Genomic DNA, 22,221 nt, shown 5'->3' with positions numbered 1-22,221 from the left:
AAAGCAGGGTAGGAAACATTTATGCGAGCTACTAATTTTGTATATTTGCACATCTGAAACAGTCACTTGATCAAGATCGCCGACTGATTTTGAAAGAATATATTTCATTAAGGAATTTCTATGCTTTTCTTATATCTGGGGGTAGTGGCGTCACTGTGGTCTCCATCCAAGGCACTGAGTGTAGCAGAATATCCAAATGAACACAACCATAGTGTGACCTTATAACCCTTGATAGCTTCACCCTTGTCTTTTTAATTATTCCAGTTACCTGAAATGTTTTATACTGTGATGCCAATAAAGGTATTTGATTGATTGACCCAGATACCAGTTACACCACTTAGATCAGTAACAGCAGCAGCATAGTTCAGGACTAAATAATATCACCCTATAACCTTGTGCTCTTACATCAATCTAACATCACCCAAATGGAACCATCTTTAAGAAAACATATGAATGGACATAAAACCCAGAAATAGATTCACAAGTTTTAATGTTTCTGTTTTCTTAGACACCTTAGAACAATATTCAGAAGGGCCATTTTCAAGGGCATAGATTCTGGTTGCTAAAGTGCTAGTTGAGGTAGAAAAACAGGAGTTCAAGTAGGAACACAGGAAGCAGCCTTAATACTGAGTCAGACTGGCCCACCTAGCTCAGTTTTTGTCTACACTGACAGGAGTCTCACCAAGCCTTCATGGACATATTGAACCTGTGACCTTTTTGCAGGCAAAGCAGGCACTCTACCACTGAATTATGGTTAGCATCCCTTTGAAAAAAGAGGAGTACTGCAGGTAAACACTCCATTAACTGTCTTGACCTACTTCTGGTCATTCCATCTTCACAACTGAAGTGGATTGTAACCAATGAAAGCTTATGCAATATTAACAACTACATAATTGGTCAGAAAAAGGTGCCGCCGAATTCAAACTTTGAATAAGTTAACCAAAAGCCTACATGATAATCCTAAGCATACAGACAAAAGGGAACATGGAAAGCAATTGCAAAGAAAGCAGCACACTCACAATAACTGTGTTCTGGATTAGGAAAATGAACACAGTACAAGTACTAAAGCCAAACTTTGAAATTTATGCCAAGCAGAAAATTAAAACAAAATACATGTTAAATGAATATGTTATGGCAGTTTCAGTAGCATTCTGGTACAAAGTTATACAAATTGTTTTTCTTTTTAACTACTACTGACAAGAAGAACTAGGTACTTGTAAATAAGGTTTATTTTTTTAAATAAATAAGGTTGAGTAATAGCAACGACGTATCTTCTGGTGATGATAATGTTAAAATACAGAATACATGAAAGCAGCAGATAGAAGCTGCTGATGAAACTGTAAAGACATTAATTTATCTCACAGGCTTTGTAGCTGCCTCTGTGTCTAATCAAACTCATTTAAAATTAGGAATGGACTCCCCCTTCCCTTTTGCAAGATACATGGCAACCATATAATACAATTTGTAATGTAACAGATAACAGATACAACCCCATCAAATCCTATTTGCCTTTTCATGAGAAATGGTGAGGCTCACAGCAGTAGTTATGATTACTAGGTCTTCAGACTCTACTGCAAAATTTAAGAATTTTAGCCTCCTTTTCAGGGTTGTGGAGATGATAAGGAACCTAGTTATATTTTCCTGAGCTCATCTTCAACATTTCTTCAATAATATTTTCTAAATCATAAAATAGTGATGCTTCACTACTGACCATTGAGAAAAGGAAAATTGAGAAAACACTGAAGGTCCCCTAATACAAGGTTACTGCAATTTATCCTTCCACCATTTCCTTCCTCACATATTACCATTCTTATTTGTTCCTATGTCCTCTTTTCTTTCACTGCTTTCAATATTAAAGCAGTTAAAATAAATTTATTTATCTAACAAAATTTATATACTGCTTGACTGGAAATAGAACCTCTAAGCAGTTTACAAAGCTAAGTGGTTTACAAAATATCCAAGTTTAATAAAACCATATGAATGGTGCGTCCATGTTCTCTATTCAGCATATTTCAAAACTTAAAATGTTAATCTTTAACAAAAAAAGGAGTCAAGAGGAATCAACACTCTCCTAACAATAAAAAGAATGAATCCTAAAAGCTTGAACAAACTCCCCTGGTTACCCCCAAGCAAAAAAATTCTTGGACTTGTTAGTGCATTAAAAATATTCTCTTAAACACAAATACAACTATCAGGAAACACAGCTGCAATTACATTACTTCCACAATATACCCTGAAGCTAAGAAAACAATTTTTATCAGATTGTTCATTACCAGAGTTTAGCGAAGAGAGAAGAACTCCCACTGCTAAAGCAATGTATTATTTCCAGACACGTTCCCAAGGGCAGAGTCTCTCTTTCTGGAGATAACACTTTAGCATGAATAAATGATCACTTCATAAAATTGTTGATTTATTAATTATATTATTAACTAAAATAGAAAACTGAAAAGCAAACCTGTTGAACTTAAAAAGCCTAACCTTCACCAAGTTGTACTCAGATGCTAGAAAACTGACACACTTCCTTAATTTGGACAGCTGCAGTGTGGTCTGTGCAAATAATTATTTAACGAAACTAAGAACATGCTTATTCTGCATTAGGAAGGCAAGGCATTCCAAAAGATAATTTTCCCGTATGCTCATTTCTGATAACAGGAGAGCACACTTATAAGCAAGCTTCACTACTAGGAGTAAGCTGTAGTGGCTATTGTGTTGGACTTACTGACCAAACTTACGTTCCTGCTTAGCTTCAGATTCAAATATCTGCTTTGTAACAAAGTTCAAGGCCAAACTAGATGTGATATGGATTGTGCAGCTGGTTTATTTAACTAACCACTGTTTGTTTTAAACCAAAATTCCTGGTTTGCATATAGCACTGAGCAGTGATTCTTCTGAACTTGACAGAATTCCTCACCAGGCCACGCAGGGGTGGGGAGAGGGGGTGAAGCAGATGCTTTCCTCTAGGCGACTGAAGACTGTCTGCAGAGCACCAAACCATGGTTTAGAATTACATGCATACCAACCCAACATTATGGGTTACATACATGGGTTGACCCAAATGTATGGGATTACAACATACATTTTAACATTCTTCTTAATACATGTTAGAAGTGCCTGCTAGCATAGTGTGTGTGGACTAGCTGCACTTACGATATATAGAAATTGATGAACACTCCTAAGTGTAAAAAAGTTCTACAGAAAGGAAGCTTGACACCCCTCTTTCATTTATCCAAATTACTTTGCCAGGTAGGCTAGAAATGAACAAACTACTATATATGCCTTACCTTTAGCATCATGAATTCATATGGCTGATACCCTTTGAAACTTTCATGAATAGCTGCCATGGTATGAGATGTTTTTTCCCAAAAGTGAAGTAGGGTTGTCTGTAATGGAAAGAACCAATGAAAGTTAACACTTGCATGTTGACTGACACTTAAGATTTCCTGCTCATATACCCAACCTTAGCCTTATGGGGAGGAAAACTTGATTGGACTGCTACATAAAGGCAGGTGGGTATCATTATTAAGCAGAAGTTCTGGTTTAGTGGATACTTTCTTTTCCGATACCTGGTATGTTGTGAGCACATGAGACAGAAGATTACATCGGCTTGCTCCGAGAAGATCCACTTTTTGACAAACGTCAGTTTTCAGTTTGTCAAAGTTCAGTTTTGCATGGCGGACTTGTGCTTGGACCTATAAATATAGAGAGTTTCAGAGAGTAAGAGCTTCTTCAGATACCAGGACATCCCAGAAAACACCACTCATCAGCATGTCTGTCGTATTTCCAAATAATTATTCAGCAGAGTCATTATTTGTTTTATTTAATGGATTTATAGACCACACTTCAATTAATAAGTTCTTGGAAGTACTAGCGAATAAATTTGATTCTCCAGAGGTAAGCAATATCCACAGAAGCAAAGAAATTTTCATGCTTGAAAAAAGCAGATTACACACACACACACACTTACAGTGCAGTCTCAACAAAATCTATGTCAGGGCAAAACAACAAAACCCCAAGTTTGTTGCAGACGTAGCTGCTACCTCTCTCACTCTTGGCAAAGACAGACAATGAATACCAGTGACTAATGGTAGGTCCAGCTCTCAAACATGCCTATTCTTCCATCAATATATTAAGGTCATATTTCTCAGGTGACCCACTCTTTCTTAGACCACATTTTTGTCAATAGAAGAATTTTCAAACATTACCCTGGAACCTAATCCAGACACTTCCAGAGCTCAAGCCACCTGGGACGTCTTCTGACAATGTTCCTGCCCTGTTCTACTGTCTACATTTTAATCCTACCATGTTCACACATTAACTTAGACACAAAGGTTTCTGTGCTTAAACTGGCAAAAGATACATGACACAAACGATGCATGTACTTCTGAATTATCTCACTCAGGCAACAGTGGCTGGGGGATGGGAACAGAATCATACTTCACCTTTTTTATTTATTGCAGGTGAACTCATTCACTTAAACACACAACATACGCTTTTTCGCCTGATTATTACTAATTGCATTTATTAGTCTCTCTTTTTTTCCACAAGGAGTGACCCAAAGCAAAATGAAACAAACATTAAAATGAAATATAATAAGCAGAAAAAAATAACTTAAACCATTCAAATCTGAGTATTATTTTTTTGCATGTAAGCTTTTGTTCAAAATGCAAATACTGTGGATTGGCTCGACTTCACTTTGTTGAAAGTAGTATTAGAGTATTGGACTTAAAAATACAGCAGGGTTGAAAAGACAACAGAAATGGTATCTATGTAAACTGATCTTTCTATTCCCACTCCCATCCTGTAAGGCTGCAAAGGATTGCAGTTGTGATCCTACCATTTCATTTTCAAAATATACTGTCTAACCTAGTGACTGGTTTAATAATAATAATAAAATCTAATATGCTTTACCCATATGTCAATGCACCCCAGGATTCATTACTCAAACAGCTTAGTCAGTAGCAGTCCTGAGCACTTCAAAATGGGCATTAACTGTAGCAGAACGGGCATTAGCTTCCAAGTATTTGTCTTTGGGAAAAGTATGATTAAATCAACATCCCATAATCTAGAATCCTGTCTCACAACATACTGTAATATCCACCAAAAAACTCATACATGCGGTCTTTGTTTATTGCAACTGTTGTTTCTTAAGAGAAATAGTTTTTTTCTTATGCAACACCACAATTATTTTCTTTTTTAAGGGATGGATAACTTATAAACAGGAAAGGATGACTAACATTAGATGTACTTGACCCAATATGTAACATAAGGCCATATGCTTTCTGTGTCAATACCGGTTATTATAATACTTAGAGCACTGTGGTGTTACCAAATGCTACATGTTTTCCTCTGCCAAGACAGGAAATGTTCCAGTATCAAGTTTTATTAACACGGATGGATTCTATTTTATACTTGGAAGGTACAAGAGGTTCCAACACAGCAGTGCAGGGCACTGAGTACAGAATTCAAAACAGTAGAATCATAGAATTGTTGAGTTGGAAGGGACCCTACAGGTCATTTAGTTGCAACCCCCTGCTATGCAACTAAAGCATCCATGACAGATGGCCACACAACCCCTTTTTGAAGATGGGGACAGTTCCCTGCCTCCCATCAGCAGGGAGCTCACCTGTTCTCCAAGAATTCTCAAAGACTATAGACAGAGGCTCTGAGATTACATCCACAAGCTCCTTTACTACCACTGAATGCAACACATAAGGCCCTGGAGATTTAAATTCATTTAAGGTAGCTAGTTGTTTCCTTACCACCTCTTTTCCTATCTTGGGCTGTAGCTCCCTCCTTGCATCTTTTATTCTATTATCATCATGTTGAGAATTGCTTTCCTTTTCAGTGAAGACAGAGGCAAAGTAGGTGCTAAGCAGGTGGAGAAAAGAACTGCTTCTCTCTACAGGAATGGTGAAGAAGGAGCTATAGATGGACTCAAGGGCAGGCTTGATGGCAGCCCTTGAAAAAGCAGCCCTTCTTAGAATCATGGTCCGAAATAGGTTGACAAACTCTTGTTTGGAGCTAGCCAATTTTATCATTAATACTGGAAGTCACATTGGCAAACCACAGTTAGCTTTGGGAAGGGAGGGGTAATTCACAAGAGAAGGAAATATGAGGAAAAGAGTGTGAGAGCTTGTGAGGTAGTCATGGTCTTCTAGGAGAATGAGAATACTGTATCTATTAGGCCAAGGTTTGAAAGCTCCAAATTACCGGTATATATAGTCTTTAAAATGAGCTCATTCCACACAGGCTAATCCTTTCCTACCAATCATTTCCAAGGCAACTGCAGATGTTTTCAAGTTGTGTGACTGAACCCAGAGCCCCGTGACTTAGCTATCAATTTAAATGAATGGGAAAGCTATTACATAACAACTTGCATCTGGGCATGCACTAGAATCCACCACCCACAAGAAATAATGAAACTGGAGTACAGGATTCACTCACGTGAGGGAAACAATGCATGACAGTTCTCTGAGTAAATAGGGATTGGATCTACTCTTAGAGAGAAATTCCAGAAAGCGATAAATTGCAATGAAATATTTTCCACAAATGTCTTTCTCCATATTACCCCCTTATTACTTCTGTGAATGTTCCCATGAGTGTTTTCCAGGAATTTTTCCTCAGACATTACCTCAGATACAGGTCACAGAAAAGTCTTTGCCTTATTAATGTTGGGACATTATCTACGTACTCAGTGCAGTATCCGAGTACTGAGAGGTAACAGAAGTATCTGTTAATTCATAGGACCTGACGCCTCCCTCTCCACCCTCCATTCTCAGATGACAATACCCCTTATGCTGGATCAGGATCTATAGGGGAACACGTGCAGCTTTTTTGCTGTAAAGGAGATGAGATACGGTTTTCTAACCACAAACACTGGGAATTTCCTAACTGAAGGGGATGCACTATGATGTCCAGCAGTAATATTAAGTTTATTAAACTTATTTTGTTTTCCCCCCTGTAAGAATGTCAGTGCACATTTAGCTCTTCCCTGTCCTCAAAACTGATATAGAGAACTGAACAAGGGAGGGCAAGATATTTTACTGGATATTTGCTGGTGAAACAGAAATTGAGCTTTGAGATTTACAAAATGGAGTAAAATGTGGCTGAATGGGATGGTTCTGGCAAAACAATTCTGGATACATAAACTGGTTTATTAAGCCAAAAAGAAGTGTCATGCTCAAACATTTCCCTTTACTCTCCCCCATTCCCTTGACATGCTGGCTCCAATCGTGATTTGCTTAAACTTGTTTCCCATGACATCTGAATGAACATCTTCAAGTTAACTCAAGTATTCAAGTTACCAGGAGAGTGTCTACTTTTGCAGAACACAGAAAGGGTTCAGGGGCAATAATGCTATGAGCTGTGTAGGAGATATTTTAGATTTACAATGTAAATGGTATTTTGGTCCTGCCAAATTGTACCATTGTATTGTTTGTTTGTTTTTTCATCTTGATATTTTATTAAGGATTTTCTTGTTTTACAGAAGTAAGTGTAATGCCTCGTATTTTTTCCCCCCCATGTAACATTTTTACAAATCCATTTCATTTGTTGAGGCATTAGGGGGAGAAGAAAAAAGAAGAAAAAAGAAAGGGGGTGGAGAGAGGGAAGATGGATGGGGGTGGGGTCAGGTGGCGGTGTTTCTATTATGTTTAATGTATGTAGAGTTTGGTGTCAGCGTTGCTTGTGTTGTTCACTTCTGTTCCTTTGGTGGTGAGAGAGGTTGGGGTTGGCCTAGGGTGTGATTGTTTGCTTGTGATTGGCTGTGGTGATCTTTGTTTGCCATTGTATTGTTATACTGAATGTATTTTTAGCACATTCCTATGCATGTTTAGGCAGAAGAAAGTCCTACTGAATTCAAAAGGGCTTACTCCCCAATACGACCGCACAGGATTGCAGCCTTAGTTAACTAAGTTATGTATGTTTTTTTCTGTTGGCACTGCATTGTGTTCTATTGGATGAGGTGATTTAGCAGTGCACACACAACTGAATTATGGAACTTGCTCCTACAGTAGGCAGTGATGACCACCAACCTAGATGGCTTTAAAAGAAGATTAGACAAATTCATGGAGAGGACTATTGAAGGCTACTAACCATGATGGCTATCCTTTGCCTCCACAGTTGGAGGTAGTAATGTTTCTGAATACTAGTTGATGGAAACATGGTAGGAAGTGAAATTGTGCTTGAATCCTGGCTTGCAGGTTTCCCCACAGACATCTGATATGGCACTGTGAGAGCAGGATGCTGGACTAGATGGGTCATTGAGCTGATCCAGCAGGCTCTTCCTATGTTCTTACAAACAATCTTACCCCACCAAGCAGGCATAACTAGAGGATAGGATTGCTCTATTAATTGCTTTTTGTAGTTTCTGATATTTGAAGGAAAACTGCTTTGTTTTCTAAGACTCATCATTTCAAATGCTGAGGTTTTAGAAAGACCCCAAACAGGTTCTATTTAGGCCACTAAAGCTGGAGAAAACAACAGGCACCCATGAGGTCGGAATACTAGAATGCTTTTGCTTTTAAACTGTCGTATCTGTTTGCTGCCCTGGGCTGCTTGGAGACAAAGGGCGGGTTATAAATTCCCTCAATGATAGTGTAGCTATTATTTCAATTTCTAACCTGGATTCTGAAATCAGTTTCTAATGCCTGAAACCACCATTAAACATGTGTGTCAACACAAACTTAAAGTATTTTGGCATATTGATTGTTCATTCATAGCCAGCCCAAACAAAGCCTTACACCACCCTCTAGAAAATAATTCCGCTCAGATTTTGCAAAGGACAGAAACCAAAAGGGAGCAAAAAGCTTCTACATTTCCATAATGTGTACAGTTAGTGGGTCATCTGCAGAACTATGTGATAAAAATGATTTACAGCTGGACTGAAATGGAGAAATAAGAGTAAAGAAATAGGGGATGAATGGAAAAGTAAACAGGAAGGAAACACAGCTGCTGGGCGGATGTTTTTTACAGAACAGATTTGCTATGATTGCCACTCTCGCTTTCAAGACTTGGTAGAGGGTTGGGATTATACCTAATGTGGTCCATCTGCTTTACTTTTGCTACATAAATTAATTGCAAGCATAGAATGCAGCTTACTTTTCATCTCTTTTTCTCCGTTCAAGACTCAAACACAAATATTGACTGAACTGAATTAAAGGAAAAACACACAGCTGACTGGGCTAGCATGCCGTTTCTCCCTTCGGATTTTAACTGTTCTTGTCTCAGTGTTCAGTGTTCAACACTGAAAGCAAGTAAAACCTGAGCAGGGTGGCAGACAGGAGAGTCTAAATGGCACCCAGCAGGAAAGCGTTTCTAACAGGCATCCTTTGCAAAATGATCACCAGTTGATTTTCAAGGAAACTGAAACTATTATTGTTCCATTAAGAAGCAATGCAGAAACACATCACTTTTACTAAGAAAAAGAGAATTTTAGTTTGGTAATAATTGGGTTTTTTAGGATCTAAGTTGTGTTTATCATCTCTTAGAAGGGATGGTTGGGATGGTTACATTTTAGTCTTCTTACCTGAATACTCCCATCCACATGTAAGCACTGTGGAGCACTACAAGACTTATCTTTGTGTAAGCACACACAGTTCATGATGCAACCCCCTTTTGTTTACTCAAACTACTGCTCAACATTATCTAGTTTTGACAATAACAGAATACAAATCACAGACTGCCCTACAACACCAGGTTCTGTGGCTAGTTGACAAAATTTCACAATAAGCAATAAAGCAATAAAGGAACAGTCTATAACTTTATAATTTTTTGACAGAATTGGGTGAAGTTTGTAGGCATGGTAGCCCCTTTTAAGGGGATGCATACTGCCAGGTTACAGAGTAGCTGCAGTGGTTTTTTGTGAGGACAATCTTTACAGTTTTGGGGGATTCCTCTAATCTCCCCTAACATTTAGTGGGTGATTTGTAGGGGGTGGGAAGCACACACCAGCTTCGAGGTAAGAAATCTACTGAATTCCAGTAGGATAGATACAGGGTCAGTCACCTTTAACATTGATTTAGATCAGGCATGGCCAAAATTGGCCCTCCAGCTGTTTTGGGACTACAATTCCCATCATCCCTGACCACTGGTCCTGTTAGCTAGGGATAATGGGAGTTGTAATCCCAAAACAGCTGGAGGGCCAAGTTTGGCCATGCTTGATTTAGATAGTGGTCTAAAAGGAATGCAGTTTTGTAGAAAATGGTTTTCAGTTTGAAAATGGCATACATCATAGAATGGGTGGGTGCAGGTGATAGAGATGGCTGTAGGGGATAGAGAATTATGACGAATGGAAAAAACAGTTTTGGGCTTGATTTCTGCTCAATTGGCACCATAAATCTCAGAAACCGAATGCAAAGCAGAACTGGCAGGAATGAATGTGGCAGAGGCAGAAGGAACTGACCACCCCACATTTTCCAAACAAGCACCATTAACAGAACTAGAAAAGAATGCAGAACAGACAATGACAATGTATCTGAAGAAGTGTACATGCACATGAAAGCTCATACCAATAACAAACTTAGTTGGTCTCTAAGGTGCTACTGGAAGAAATTTTTGTTGTTGTTGTTGTTTAGATAATGATAAGATGATGCATTACTTTAATTTCCCGCCCCCAAGGCACTGTGATTGAAGAGCCCTGGGGAAATCATTCCAATCAGATTTTCAGTCAGGGAAGAGCTCTCCTTGCCTCCTCTCTCCACATTGGCATTTTCCTTGTTCAGCAAGCTTCAAAGTCTGAACAGACCTAGAACCTAGGTAGAGTATATATTTTATGATGGTTCGTATTCACATTCAATCTGTTACACTGTATCTTCAACCAATCGGCAGCAAAAAAGACTGAAGGAAAATGGTTCTCTCTTTCCAGAACAATATGCCCAATATGGACCATGCCACTATAAGGCTGCCACTCCCAACTGCGATATGTAAAAAAAAGAATTATGAGTGCTTTTGATTGTCTTATATTGCAATGTACTTGTGGCTGGTGACATAAACAAGGCACACACCAGGGAAGGAGAGGAGAGAGAGAGATGGAAGAGACCCGCAGTCCTCTGATGGCTAGCCATGAAGCGGGGAGGAAAGGAGAAGAGAAATGGTGACACCATTTTGAAAGCCCCTTCTCTCACCTCAGCTGCTTTCCTGCCCAAAGAACCAGGTTGCTTTATTTGCCTGAGGGAGGAAAGTTCCTACCAAGCCAGTTCTATCCTTCTCCAGAAGTTGACTATTGTCTTTGGAAGGACTCCATAAGTGTGGCTGGAAAAATGAAGAGAGAGAGACTGGGAACTGGTGTGTGTGTGTGTGTGTGTGTGTGTGTGTGTGTAAGAAAACGAGACAATTTCTGGCCTAAGTTCTAGTGTTAGAAACTTGACTTCTTTTCCTTCATGGATGCAGTAACTAACTTCTTTATTCCACTTCCCTGCTTTTCTGTGAGGAAGGAAGGAAACAGACAGTTGTTGCACTGGAACAGTCTTTTTTTTTAATAGCCACAGGAAAGGGGATAGGAGGAAAACACGGAGTGGATTTTGATGGAAATAATTGGGTTCTACAACTGCATATTGTTTACTTGTATTTACAGTCCACCTTTCTTCCACCAGGAAACTCCACACTGTCACCTATCCCAGCACTGACCAGACCCAGATGTGCTTAGATTCAGCAAGGTGGCAGCCTCATGTGGTGGGAGCTATGCTCAATAGCTAAAAAGAGGGGCTGCCACACAGGTATGGATGCTAGCCATTCCATATGCCCTGTAACCCTGCACCTTTAATTGTGAGGGCGTGTGCAAATAATCTGTAGTTCTTCAAAAATAAGGAAAAACCTGCTCGCTACATGCTGAGGGGCATATTCCAAGACTCTTCCCTGATACTGAACACAGATTCCAGGCTTTATCTATGGTGACTCATAGCACAAAGGAAACATTGGGCATGGTACCTTTTTCTCTGTGTGCTTGGTCTGATTCATATGTACACAAGAAACTGTGTGTGCGGATTCAAGTCCCTTGCTTCCTGAGAAGCAGAGGCTGGGGGCTATTCGAATTGAAGAAGAAAAACACCAGGACGTGAGGAACAAGCTGAAGACCTATGAAAAAATGGTTTCGAGGAAGGATGCCAACATTGGGATATATGTTCTGTGACCTGGCATCAGTGGAGTGAAATGGAGTGGGCATGCAAAGGAAACTCTGAAGTATATGGGTTAGCAAACTCCAAAAAAGGTGACTAAGAGTTTGGAAAGATGTGTGAGAGGGAGAAAAAGAGAAGGAGAGGCAGAGAGAATGAGAATAAATTTACCCGCCAAAAATTGGCTACCAGACCACTAGGATCATTTCCGCTGTAAACAAGGGGTGGAGCACATTCTTTTCCTGGTAAACTTCCAGTGCCACATGCCAGTGGTAGATAGAACCAGAGGCAAAATTGGATGGAGCAATGTTTGTAAAATTTTATTTTTTGTACAATAGGCTAACATCTGCATATGCTCACTCACCCTCCTCTGTCCTTCATCTAGACAAGTGAAGGGCTTTATTACAGTTCAAGGGCACATTCCGTTCAGGCGAAAACGCTCAGCAAGGGTGTGGAGCTGGGCTGAGTGAGGGGTGCTGCCTGGAGGCTGAGAAAAGTCCGGTTATTTAGCCAGTAACATTAGTTTTCATGTAATATAGGGAATCAGCCTTTTATATTAACCTGGCCTGCATTACGAAGATTTCTTTTTCTACTTAACAAATTATTCATTCATTAAGATCAAGCATAGATAGCTTTCCTCTCACAGAAGAAAACAGGAGACATCCTGCAGCAACAGAACTCTAAAATGCAACCACTCACTTACTCCAGGGCTGATAAAATATTTAAAAAGTGGGAACAGCATCTCTGCTGCAGCAACCCCCCCCCCCAAAAAAAAAGAAGTAGAGGTGGCCAATGCATCTGATGTAGAGAATTCAACAGGTTCACTCAACAAGCCACATGCTTAAAAGTACAAAACAGTGTGCAAAGATATTAAAAAACATAGGAGCTGTTCTTTATAAAAAATAAATAAAAACCTTTTGATTTATGGCTGTGGGAAAAAAGTCAAAGAGAAAAAAAATGTAAACAGGAGATTCCATTGATTTTTTTTTTTTAACAAGAACCTCTGGGACAGACGAGGGGAAAAAATGCCTTGTGGGCCATCTGTGAACAGTCTCACTGCTATCGTTTTGCTAAAGGCATCTATGTTTGCCAGGTGCTGCTGCAGCTTTGCTTGAAAGAAACAAATCTTGCTCAGACACATCATCGTTAAAGAGTAAAAAAAAAAATGTTTATGGTAGCGCTTCAGATTCCATGCTCTTCTGTCAAGAGAGGGAGGATAAAAAACAACCACCATGAACTGTTTTTTTAATAAAACAACAACTCAATTGCATCATGCCTCTAGTAACCTAGATCATTAATTCAAGTTATATACTTTGTTTTTCTTGATCATAATATCTCTACTTAACCTCAGTATAAAAAACCAAAAACCATGGGGGAAAATATTGAATCTAATTATTGAGGCAAATCTATTCAGGGGCTAACAATGTCACTAAAACACAGTAAGAGCAAATGTAAGTCATATTTACTGGATGTTTCTTAAGTTTTTAAACAATGAAATTAATTCCTATCTATATAGAAAAAATTCTCATTATTGTCTTCCTTCAGATCCCCTAATTTTATTGTTTAGCTATGTAAGTTCCAACAGAGGATCAGGAGATTATTATACACCCCCTTGTCATATCTAGAATGTCTTATCAATTATGAGGAACAGGAAACATAATGCAACCTTCTTAGAACTGTTATGGAGAATTTGGAATATTGTCTATATGAGCAAATTGATACATTTTCTTACAGCAAGAAAAGCGTAGACAAATTTATGTTTTGTGAAAAGTGCAGTATTTTTGTTATGTATGAGAATTTGAAGGTATAGGACTCTGTACAACCATGTGCATTAAGTGCAAATTAAGAATTTTATGAAATGTAGCGTTTGATACATATTTTCTAGGCTTTGAGTACATGAATGATATTGTTATGTAATGTTCCCCCTCCCCACCCTTTATTAAGGAAATATATAAAAAACTATGAGCAAAATTAGTTATTTAAAATTATGTAAGCTTATTTATGTATTATGACTATATATGTGTGTGTGTATATATATATATGGCATGATTAGTGATGTATTGCACTTAATATTGTGGGCTTCTAACTGAACCCATGCTCCCACAACTGCCAATATGTAGGACAAGGATGGGAAACTTTAGGTCCAGCAACACGTGGAAGGTAAGAACTACCATCAGCCCTGACCATCAGCCATGATGGTGATGGCTGGGGCTGTTAGCAGTTGGATTCCAACAACATCTAGAGGGTCAGAGGTTTCCCACTTGTGATTTAGGAGATGTCCTCATCCATATCACCAGAATCATCTGCAGGGCCCACATGGCTACATTCCAGTTTTATGCACCCCAAGTACCTGAACAGCACAATGTGTTCACTTCTCAAATTATGAATATTTATTGCTCTACCAAGCAGATAGGACAGTCTTCCCATCTCATGGAGAAACACTACTTATACCCTCCAACTACCAGTTATTGCTTTATAGACAGTTTTGAGTGCTTACATTCTATCCTATGCATCTTTATGCAGAAATAGCTTTCGCTGTGTTATGTGAGCCTTGCTTCTAAATAACTCTGCTTGGATTGTAGCATGCGCCACCGGAGCAACTGCATCCTTCTCAGCTGGAGGGATGCAGCGGCTCCATGCACCAGCCCCTCTCTGCTTTTGCAGGCAGTGTGGGACCTGCAGGGAGGCTGAGCTGCCACAACCCTTCTGGGCGCCCTCACAGCCCTGAATCATCCTAGCATCGGACAGAGGGGCAGCGCCGTCTCTCCAGTGCTTGGGGACCATGCTACACCGTCTGTCTGGCTGCCCCTCATGCCGCCCTGCAAGCCCAGCATCACTTTGTGAGACTCGCAAAAATGGCATTGAGCTCGCAGGATGTCTGAACTGTTGCGCCCTTCTCAGGTGCCCACCAAGCTCCAGCTGGACGGCAGCTGAGAAGGAGGTAACAGGCAAGCGCCAGCCCAACACTCCTTTTGCGAGCAGCACAGGACTTTCAGGATGCCTAAGCTGTTGCCGCCTCCTCAGGCTCCCTCCTGCTGGAGGGTGTCTGAGAAGGATGCAATGGCTCATGACGGGCAGAAAGGCGCCTACCTTGAAACCACACCGTGGGGGGGGGGCACCCCCAGCACCCCTCACGCTATGCCTCTGACACTGAAGCAAAGTCAAGAAGAAGAGTGAGCAATTATTGCTTCCCAGAGCTAGCAAGCAGCTTACATTTATAAATATTCACATTATAATGCAATCTGTTATTACATGAATAGTTTAATATGAAGTCAACAGTCAGATAGCAAAAAAAGAAGAAGAAGAAAAAAGAAGTCGTCTAAAATATAATTTCATGATTAAGGTTGAGAAAGCAACCTAAGGGCATTCTGTAAATCTACAGTATACCTCTCTTGGATCCAGCTCCCATATTTATCTTGTCCACACTGGCTATGGTACAACATCAAGTATAGCCATAATAGTAATGATGATGATAAACCTTTAACATAGTGCATTAACACATTGTTTTCTTTATTGGTATAGTGAAGATCTGAAATACAGTGACTGTTTAATATTAACAGAAAATCTTTAGAGGTTGTGAACAACCCCAAAGCAGATATTTTGCCTTTGAGATGTAACAGTGAGCTGGTTTGAATTCATCTTAAGAAGCTGAGACATGGCCAACCGTTGTGCCAATGTATGCAGCCCCTTCACAAGCATGTGCCAGGAAGTCTTTAACCAACAATGGTTTTGCATTTCTTCAAAAAACACTACTACAACAACCAGTACACAATAAACAGTCATTAAAAAAATAATCCAGGAAAATACAAGCTTTGGAACAATTCAGGATATTAATCCACTGTTTGAAGTTAGTTTAATACCCTGGCTTACTCCAGGTTCCTGGTTTGGACAAAATGGGAAACTATGTTTAATAATGAGCTGTCCAATTTTATTGATTGCACCTCAGAGGAGTGAAGGGCTTATGCACACTAGCAAAGGGCTCCTTTATATCCCCATTTATTAAGCCAAAATATGATTATCCAAGCATTCCCAGTGACTCATTCAGGTCTCTGTTTGGGGGGAACATTGATACAGAAACTGTATTATTCACTGTAATACATACATTGAATTCTGCTGGATTCTGCATGTGCCCAAGGGTTTTAAAAAGAGCCCGTTACCCTAGTTTCACTTGCATCACAAAGCAAGTGGGAATAACTGGAAGAGCTGTGTATCTACAATACCACTTTTATTTTAATTCCATTCATTAATTTAAAAGCACTTCTCCTAGAACATCATTTCAGTTTTTTTATTTCTTAAGACTAAAATGGAGCAGATGGGGAAGGAAATCACTCAAGGGCATTCAGTCTACAGTTACTACAACATTCTACAAGCAATACATCTTCAGATGATGTAATATGTTCCCAGAAGCTTGCTTCTATTTTTAAAGAGCAGTTTTCATTATGGATTTGAAGGGCATCTCTATCACACATTATTACACTGCTTTTAACCTATGAACAGCAATGATGTAGTCCTCCCAGCCATTTAATACATACTAAGTGACTGCAGGTAGACAGTTATTGATCATAGAGTAACTACAATGCTTTAACCAGTAGCCCTGCTATGGCAATTAAAATTCATGAAGTATATATGTTTGCTTTAAAAAGATTCTTGGAGCATTCCTCTAAAGTGAATTTTCCTTTCCATTCCTCCTTCTCTTCCTCTGAGTAATCAGAGAGCGAAAAGATCACAAGCTGGCCAGACACAATCCAGTTAAAGAAGAAATTCACTGTCTCCTGTTCCAAAGCAACTCTCTGGAATGGAAAGGAGTTTGAAAAATGACACTGACCGAGGATGAGTTTGCACTAGGGGTGCTCAGTGGCATCAGACAAGCCCTTAGCTGCAGTGGGGTGCTTCTGGGCTTGTCCAAGTGAAGCAGATTCTGTACAAGGCACCCTGCAAAGTACCCCTCCCCAAGGCCCTTGTGGTGACCTAGAGCCAAAAATGAAACAACAGACAAAAGACTGCTTAAAAACCCCCACAGCTTTATATCATTTTTCATATAAGGAAAATACGTGTGTGTGTGTGTGTGTGTGAGAGAGAAAGGAGTGATAGGAAGGGCAAATGCCAGGGTGGAGAGAGAGAATGCTCTGTTGTGACTGACACGTCAGGTTTGTAAGTGGAGGAAATTATTTTACCCTGACTCATATCCCTTTTAGTTCCGCACATACACACACTCAAAATCAACTTTAAAAGGTGCCTAGCACAAAAACCTCTGGGTCAATTTGCCTGAAATTTGACAGTTTCTTATCTAGGAGCACCTTTCTCAAGTCTGACATTTCCAGACTATTTCTCCAAGAAACCCAAAGGAACATTAAGTGGTATCATTTTGACCACCCCTAAAATTGAAAAGGTTGCCCTTGCTGGAAAACTGCAGCTATCAAATTGGCAGGATTCACCTCCTCTGAAGGGGTAGCAATTGCTTCAGCTTTGGTCCAATTCTACAAAGAAATAAAGAAAAGTTATAGATGGCTCCTTTAAAAAAACACCTCAAACCTTAAGAGGAGACCAGCACAAATAACTCTGGAACTGTTTGCTTGTAATTTGTCGTGCTTAATCCACTCTGAAAAGGCTACAAATTGCACTCACTTCTATCAAAAGGGGGGAAACGTTACAGTTGTATTTTCTCTCCCAATAGTGAATTAGGGCATTGTGTAATTTCCCTCCAATGCAGACTGCCTCAAAAGGCTGTGGCTCTGCATGCAAGGGATCCCAGGTTCAATCCTTGGCATCTCTAGGTTAGGCAAGGGGGAAACCTTGCTTGAAACTGAAACCCTGGTGGGGCTCTGCCAGTCAGTGTAGCCAGTACAGTGGTACCTTGGTTCTCAAACGCCTTCGTACTCAAACGTCTTGGTTCCCAAATGCCAAAAACCTGGAAGTAAGTGTTCTGGTTATCAAACGTTTTTCAGAAGCTGAACATCCGATGCGGTTATCAGCTATTGTTTCCATGCTGCCTGCACCAATCAGAAGCTGCACCTTGGTTTTTGAACATTTCGGAAGTCAAACAGACTTCCAGAATGGATTAAGATTGGTGCTTTTGTTTTTGCTATTTATTTTGCGTTTTTGTTTTTGAGGCTTTTTCAGTTAATTTGTTTTTGTGACTGTGTAGAACCCACTTCAGTTACTGATGGATTGATTGCGTGACTGCAGAAATGGATAAAAGCCCCCATCCAAACAATGACCATCATCAGTGCAGGTAAGAAAAAAAAGTAGTTTTAATTTTTATCATCTACAATACTGTCTTATTTATTTTATAGTACAGTACATTGATTATTGCTTTCATTTTATGGATTAATGGTCTCGTTAGATAGTAAAATTCAACTTAAATTGCTGTTTTAGGGGTTGTTTCTAAAAGTCTGGAACAGATTAATCTGTTTTGCATTACTTTCTATGGGAAAGCGCGCCTTGGTTTTGGAATGCTTTGGTTTTGGAACAGACTTCTGGAATGGATTAAATTTGAGAACCAAGGTAGCACTGTACTGAGCTAGATGGAACAATGGTCTAACTTGATATTTCCTATATTTCCTATGTTTTCAACAGAGGACCCTGATAGTGCTAGGTTGAGGGCCCCAACCACGTAGCAGCTCTTTGTAACTTACTGCCATGCACACTATGTGAAACACCTCCTCCAAATTCTACACAGAGCAAAATGTACATTTTGCAAATTGATTGAATTTGCATGGTTGCATGTGTGAGTTTCTCAGGATACTGACTTATGTGTACAAATGCAGAATGGTGGAAGACACACAGCTCTGGGTTTTTACTATCAGCTGAAATCCATAAAATGGCATCCACTGCTATACAGAGCCAGAACACTTTATAAACCTACTAGCAAAATGGCTGCCTGACATAAATAAGCAAAAGAGGAGAACATTTGCAGGTGGGAAAAATCAGCAAAAGCCCTGCTTTTGCTCTGTAAACATGACTGATGGCAGCTCTGTTGGACTGACAAATTTCCATCTGCCAGCTTTTTTCAACTGACAGGTAACTCACCAGTCTGTACTGATGAAGGTCCTAAGAATAGAAATAGTAAAAACAAAGGCCAATAGAGTAAAGCATTTTCCCCCACCCAGCTTGAATGCAGAAAAAGAGAGGAGACAATATGCTTCAAGAAATGCAGCTCCTTTCCCAGTAAGTTTTCATTGTAGTGCAAAGAGCATGAAAAGTGTCATACTGAAAGTCGCCATCCAGTAATGCTTAGATTTAAGTTAGTGGAATGCTACTGAGTAACTATATAGATTCTCTTTGTACCTCCTACCATACACAGGTTAGCTGTAATGTTCAGATAGGCAGATCCTTCCCATTGTTCCATGTAATTTATGGAAAGAACAACAAAAACCCCCACACAAAGAAGGCAAAGAGGTGCCTAAAATGTATGAAATTGTATGTTGCAATTGAGGGCAGGAAGAGAAAGAGGAGAAATGAATGGCTGGCATTTCTCTTGGCTTGGCATAATTGAGGAACAAAACAAAAAAGGCCACGTGAAGCAAAATACCCTGTATTTTGAAACTGCTCATCATTCAAAGCAAGTCTTGAATGCAATTCTGTAACAGCTTTAATAAAGCCCAAACATTAGGTGCACATTCCTGATAAGTCCTTAATGGGATACCAGGTCCCATATCCTGTTTCAGATAAAACACCTTAATCACAAGGATATTTAATCACAATATGTTTATACGCATATATAAACATCTAAAGTAGACCTAAGCATGCAGTGTGGCAACTTCCCTGTAGCACAGTACAGAACTGAGCATTCTTGATCTCAGTAACAATACCAAAAGGTATTTGGGGCTATCTAATTGGAGTGGTGGATAACCCAACAAAGCAGCTGGACCCCTTAAACACAGGGATATTGCTTGCCCGACATTCAGTAGTTGGAATGCCAATGTGTGCACAGCAAGGATAAAACCATCACAGAAGTCACTCCCGAGGAATTATGAAAAAGACTACTGCTCCCTTGCCAACTTCGTATGGAATGTACTCAGGTGTTTTGCAATAGGTACCTTAACTAACAGATTTGTTACATACAGTGGTACCTCAGGTTACATACGCTTCAGGTTACAGACTCCGCTAACCCAGAAATAGTGCTTCAGGTTAAGAACTTTTCTTCAGGATGAGAACAGAAATTGTGCTCTAGCGGTGCGGCGGCAGCAGGAGGCCCCATTAGCTAAAGTGGTGCTTCAGGTTAAGAACTGTTTCAGGTTAAGAACGGACCTCTGGAACGAATTAAGTACTTAACCTGAGGTACCACTGTACTTAGGAACTTTACTCACCTTTCCCCAGTGTTTTTTTTTTCTTAAAAAAATGTTTAGATGTTTAGGGGTACTCTCATTTTCCTACTCATATTGAAATACTGCCCCGCAATGAGGCCAAACTTAGATTCACAAAATGTTTAGGGGTATGCGTACCCCTGCGTCCCCCCTAGAAAAAAAGCGCTGCCTTTCCCCCAACACACCAAAAATGAATAAAAATCCCATCTGCTCTGGGGCACTCAGTGCTACCTTCACTTTTCTAAAAACAAACATTATTCAGCAATGAGGTCTCATCCACACTTCCACTTGTCCTGCCAGTTTCTCCTGTAAAAACCCGCTCTTTACCTCTGATTTGGAATAAATGTTAATTGTTTTTTCTGTGGATTGATGTTTGCTCCAATTCAGTGCTAAATAGTAGCTTTTTCCTGGGGAAAGCAGTGGGGCAAATGGAAAACCACTCAGACCTATGTCTAGAAAGCATAGAAACCCTCTTGGACCTGTGGGACAAGCAAAGTTTGGACGAGACCCAAGTCAGGTATGCTGAAGCTCAATGACATTACTGAGCATAATCTTTCATATTTGCAATTATGCATGTATTGCACATGGGAAAAGACAATAAATGAAAAGTAACTTTATTCTGACCATGTTCCCTACTGCAACAAATGACTTCACTTGAAAACTGAAATTGTCCCAAATATGCCAGTATTGAAAATGTCTAATAATATAGTAACACACAACTTCCATTCACCCAATCATAATAAAAAATTGCCACATCACCTGCATTGTCAACTGCATTCATCATGATTAGGAAAAGAATTTACAGCTTTTCCTATTCCTAGCACATCTACAACCTCCTGAACAAAGACATACAGTGTAGTCCCCCTTGTTATGATACAAATCCTCAAATAACTTGAAAGATCTAGTAAAATACTGCCACCCAATGGCACAAATCAGAGTTGCACACTAAAAGATAAGGCAGCTCCACTGTCCCTTCAGAACAGCAGACCCTAAACACAGAAGTAGTTCTGTGTTAATTCTCATCAAGGAAACATAAGACATTTGCTTATCAAATTTTCAACTGTGAAGCAATGCAGATGTCCACTGCTGTTACAGGATGTGCTATGTAAAACCTGGTGTCCAGAAGAGGAAGTTAGCTTCTTCAAAGTTACAGGGTGTTTAGCCTGATGTTTTGTATTATAAACAATTCTAAAAGGCAAGTTTAGTAAGAGTGGGAAAAGGTTCAGAAAAGGGCAAGCCAAATGACCAAGGGGATAGAGCGACTATGAAGAAAGGTCGTGGCGGTTGAGTCTTTTGAGTTTAAAGAAAAGGAGAATAAGAGGCAATATGATACAAGTTTATAAAATTATGCATGGCATGGAGAGAGTTGATTGAGAAACGTTTTTCTCCCTCTCTTAGAACAGCTCCATATTGACAAGGGTAGGGATTTGCAGGCCTGAATTCTTGACAAACCAAGTCTCCGAAATGATGGCAGGGCATGTAGTACATTCTGTAGATCTGTGGCTCAGATTTGCCCCAATCAACCAAACATCTTGCAAAAAATTTCAGCAGACTCTGGTTACACAAAATGTCCTCTGCCCATCTCCAGAGACCACTTAGCCAGTTTTTAAAATATATATAGCTATAGATGCCTTCACTGGATTGTGAGCTGAGAAGCAACTTGTAGCTCTGGAGGACTGGACCCACTGGGGACTCAGCTAAGGTAAAGGGACCCCTGACCATTAGGTCCAGTTATGGACGACTCTGGGGTTGCAGCGCTCATCTTGCTTTATTGGCTGAGGGAGCCGGCGTACAGCTTCTGGGTC

At 39.8% G+C, this 22,221-nt stretch overlaps 1 protein-coding gene across 12 annotated transcripts in view; it reads right to left on the bottom strand.

Moving 5' to 3' along the window:
• The window catches only part of ICA1 (islet cell autoantigen 1), a 61,965-nt gene that overhangs the window by 20,091 nt on the left and 19,653 nt on the right, over nt 1-22,221 (bottom strand). For all 12 annotated transcript variants that reach the window (XM_083405421.1, XM_083405414.1, XM_083405423.1 and 9 more), the window contains exons 7-8: nt 3,564-3,689; nt 3,282-3,380 (exon numbers count right to left, since the gene is read on the bottom strand). In XM_083405421.1, the coding sequence (XP_083261547.1) occupies nt 3,282-3,380; nt 3,564-3,689 (225 nt within the window). The remainder of the gene's footprint in view (nt 1-3,281; nt 3,381-3,563; nt 3,690-22,221) is intronic.

This window comes from Podarcis tiliguerta, assembly GCF_965153285.1.
Source record: "Podarcis tiliguerta genome assembly, chromosome: 12".
In the NCBI taxonomy this organism is placed as follows: domain Eukaryota; kingdom Metazoa; phylum Chordata; class Lepidosauria; order Squamata; family Lacertidae; genus Podarcis; species Podarcis tiliguerta.
Note: the sequence above shows the minus strand (reverse complement) of the source record. Positions and strands in the feature narration are given on the sequence as shown.